General features: G+C 30.0%; 1 protein-coding gene across 1 annotated transcript in view; it reads left to right on the top strand.

Annotated features, from left to right (window-relative positions):
* Nucleotides 1-488, top strand: part of LOC9660463 (ribonuclease P protein subunit p29) — a 1,492-nt gene extending 1,004 nt beyond the window's left edge. The window contains exons 6-7 of the mRNA XM_024669723.1: nt 53-156; nt 207-488. Coding sequence (XP_024525491.1) covers nt 53-156; nt 207-343 — 241 coding nt within the window. The 3' untranslated portion in view covers nt 344-488. The remainder of the gene's footprint in view (nt 1-52; nt 157-206) is intronic.
* The last annotated feature ends 4,008 nt before the right edge of the window (nt 489-4,496 follow it).

Genomic DNA, 4,496 nt, shown 5'->3' with positions numbered 1-4,496 from the left:
GTAGAAAGTTTTCTTGCTTTTTTCTCTATGGAGCCATTTATCTATTTGCTGCAGTTTTGGCTTCGAAAAGCTGTAGCTTTTCCGGTTCCAAGGGACTTATGATAAGAGAAACCGAGAACACTTTCAGCATTATCACTTTGGATAACAAGCTCAAAGGTTTGGTTTCCTTTTCGGAGCGTCCTCACTTTTGTTTTTGGTTTTGTCAGTGGTTCCGAAAAGAGGTTCTATATTTGTGTTGCGCTTTGATGCGATGAAAATCACGCTCTTTGGGAACAATCTGTCAGCCCGATCAGGGCAATCAATCGAGTGCAGTGCCAAGAAGAATATAACCGTTGAGCTCTAGTCCTGTACAGCTTGATCTTGATCTAAGGAATTTAGTGCTAAGAAGCTCCAAGCCTTGGAGTGAGAGATTGTTGCCAAAGAGCATGATGTCATTGTGTGAGAAGTTACAAAGGATTTCACCATTTTAGTAAAGTCTACTACTGTAAGGAACAATTGCCAAACTTTACCGCTGGATCTGGGTGCTGGACACTTCGAAGTTTCAAATGAATATTCCATTTTAATCTAGGGGTGCCATTGAAGAGTTTGCAGCTTGTTTTAGGGCCAAAGTACAAGCTGAAAACAATAGTAAAAAATTTAGATATTGTTAAGCATTTTGAGTTGATTGTGATTTGATGAGAGAGGAAACAATACATAATTTGATGTAAAAGACAAAGTTGTTCATGAAGACTCCTTACTCCTCTTCCTTCACAAAGTCAAAACATTTATGCATATGGGAAACAAAAAAGCATCAATGAATTAGATTTAAAGTAGAAGTAAAAGATGAACCAAATGTGGCTGTAAAAAATTATAATTGTTGAAATACATTGAAGTATAGATCCTATTAAAAGGTTTGGAGAGGAAAGGAGAAAACTATCATCATATAACATATTTGAAGTTCTTTCATGGAAATTTATTTGTCATAAGCAATTTAAATATCAAGGCTGATGAAAATTTTACTTTTAAAAGGTTATTTCTCTTATATAGTGTTTGTTTCATCAGTTTTGTGTATGATAGTCCTTTAATAAGTCTTAGATGGGATACATTTAAGTTGAGATATCTTAGATGTATAATTATAGCAACTTAGATAAATGGTTAGAGCAATTGGTATAAATGTTGAAGGCTTATTATTCCTTTTAGCATTTAGCATGACTGATGCTAGAAGCAATAATAGTTGAATTTGGCTCGTTAAGTATTTGATAATATTGACTAGAACATAGAATTCAAATGGTACACTTTACACTTTTTTAATTGGAAAAAAATGAGACATTGTACTAAGAATTTTTGCAAAGTCTTTAAAAATCTTGAATTTGTTCATTTTCTTTAGAAAGTATAATATGCTCTCATACCTTAAAACTTTGATACTACTATAGCAAAAACTCATGGTAAAAATCTAGATATGTCCATATTTTAAATATAGTAAAATTCAAAGGTATAACAATATAGTCTTGAAAATATATTTCATAAAATTCTTTTTTGCATTATCCATTACCTTTGGTTGTGTTTCATATACTTTATCATATTTAAATTAGCACAAAAAAAACCAAGTAGTTATTTTGCATTGAATGTGCTAAAGTATTGCAAGGATAGGTATATCTCAAACTTTATGCAACCACACACTTAAAAACTTAAAGATATTACTTGTTAAATATCTAACATTTACCCTTCAGAAAATGTAATCACCTAATACTTTAGCTCTGCAATATTTAGCAATCAAGAAACAATATATTAGTTTTGTTCATGCTTTGCATAGTAAGAAATTATATCACCTTGCATTTTATAAAAGAAGAAGAGTATGTAAACTTATATAGATATTTATTATTTATTTTGTATTGTATAATATATGTAAGTGTGCTTGATCCCAATTTTCATTGAGCATTACGAAATGGAGGGTATATTGTTACCAAAGACTTGTAGATATATGGGACTGAGACATAAAAAAAAAACACACACACACATTTGCATTGATGATCTTAAGAAAAGAAAAAAAGAATTTTGTTGTGGATGTATGGTTATAACATATATACATTACACCAGTTAAAAATTCATATATTTTTTATTGATTTTTAGCTATAAATATAATATAAAGGGTATTTAGGATTTTATTCAAAATCTAACATATTGCAATTTTAAAATTTCCTTTATAAATATAAAAAACTTTGACCTACAGTCATGAAGTTTTATACCTCTTGAAATAAACTTTATTTGAACTTTTAAGAAAAATATTCATGGCTCATATTTTACTCTCTTCCTACTATTGGATAAGCACATTTCTAATGCTACAAGGAGTGGATATTGCATTAAAGAATCACTTGGCATTACATTGGAGAATATATGGTATAATTTCAATATTTAATGGAGGAGATAATAAATGCTCTAGGAATGTTGTGGTGGAATAATCCAATAAAAGAATGAAAAAAGAATTAAGGTTAAATTTAACATCTAAATGTAAGCAACTAAAAAGAATGACTCAAAAGACGATTCATAAGAGTTCAAATATAAAAGAAAAGGGCTCATGAAAACGAAGGCACCCCTTTTTCCAATTAGTTAAAGGTTTTGGGATATTTGAGGTTAAGTGTCTTTGAGTTTGAATATTACTGAACTGAGTGATCTCTCAGGAAGTTGAAATTCAAAAACTTACATTTGGCATTAGAAAGGTTTCAGGTCCAACTCTATTGGTTGGCTAGGGGAATCATACCACATGTTAATTAACATTTAATAGGTTCAATTTGCTCTCGGTTGGGTTCGACCCTAAGGGTAGGGTGTCAAAAGAGCGGGGCTTTCGGGAGAGCTACAACTCTTAGTTTCCATTTACAAAGGTTTGAATTTGCAAAGAAGTATAGTGAATTGTAAACAACTAAAAAGAACGACTCGAGAAAAAATATATTTGAGATACTTGGGGTTAAGTGTTCTTAAGTTTGAATAGTATTGGGCTAAATGACTTCCTAAGAAGTTAAAATTCAAGAGATTACACTGAACTTCATTTCTCAATCACTTTTGTGCGAGTGTATGATATAAATATAACTTCATACTATTTAACTATTCCTTTCGAACATTCTCTTTTTATTACCATTATGGCAAGATATTGTTACTATTGATTCCTTTTGTTAAACCCCTCTTATTGAAATGTTAGAGGCATATTTGGTCAAATAAGGATAAGAAAGAAATTTTTAAGTGTCTATTTAGTTAAACATACTTGGTTTGGTTTATTAATTCTCTTTATTTTTGTTTTGCATCTTAGCAAGAACCTTCACTTATTAAGCACTAATCTTTTAATATCACTACATGATAGTTTTATGTTTGCTACATATCCTTTACTCTTTGATTTCTACTCTAGCTTGATTGTTAGTTCTCTTTTGCTCTATTTTGCATTGACTTGACAAAAACATTCATATATTGAGCATTAATCCTTTAATATCATTACATAATAGTTTACTATATCTACAAGACACCCTTTACTCCTCCTTAGGAGATCACTAATGAGGCAAAAGACCATGTTGATAGGACATGCATCTTCAGTAAGAATTTTTCTTGGTTAAAAATTTTTCTATTAAAATTATCAATGATTTTTCTAGTCAATGAAATAGTTGATAATAAGCTACCTTTAAGCAACTTGTGACCAAATTTAAGATTTATGTTGCAAGGTTTGTCCATACTTAGTGTCAATACATTAGAAACCAACTTGTTTACATTGGTTGCAAAAAAAGTCATAGCTTTTTTAACTCCTAAAGTCATTTCAGCAAAGACCTTTATAGTTCACTTCATTGCTATCTCAAAGGTTAAGGTATTTGATGGGCTCCTAGATGTGAAAGTCATCACCTTAATGCATGTTTTGTGGTTTTCCAAATTCAAGATCTCATTTGAAAGGTTTAAGTTTTAATAGTCCCTATCTTCTAGTATAAAAATATAAATTATTTAATCTATTCCCTCATCCTCTTTAAGAAGCTTTCATGTTTTATAGACTTTTTAAAAACAATGCATAAGCTAATGTTTTTGGTTTAAAAAGGAAATTCAGCTCAAAAAATATATGTTAAACTTACAAAAGAATGTGCTTTTCATCATAGTCATAAATCCAATCTTTTACTGGACTCTAGCATATGCAGCACCAAATAATTCCACCGAAAAAAAGTGAGGATCACAGTAGACCATAATCCACCATATAGTTGCAAACCATAACAAAAAATGAACCAAGAAAAAAACATCTATTTGCAAGCACAAGAGCCACCTATGCTAGATGATCTGGATCTAAAATATAAAAATTGTACTGTTATTTTTTCTTAACCATTAAAGGAGAGGTTAAAATGAATTTTAAAATTCTTTAATTCTTATGTATTTTTGGAAGCACATACAAAAGTACATAAAATGTATAAAGTTTTGGAAGAATAGGTCATATATTTTGGAAGGACATAATTTAAAATTTAATACCATAAATTTCTATGTAATATCATAGATCTTAT

This window comes from Selaginella moellendorffii, unplaced genomic scaffold, assembly GCF_000143415.4.
Source record: "Selaginella moellendorffii unplaced genomic scaffold, v1.0 SELMOscaffold_5, whole genome shotgun sequence".
Classification (NCBI taxonomy): domain Eukaryota; kingdom Viridiplantae; phylum Streptophyta; class Lycopodiopsida; order Selaginellales; family Selaginellaceae; genus Selaginella; species Selaginella moellendorffii.
This window is presented reverse-complemented; position numbering and strand designations above follow the sequence as displayed.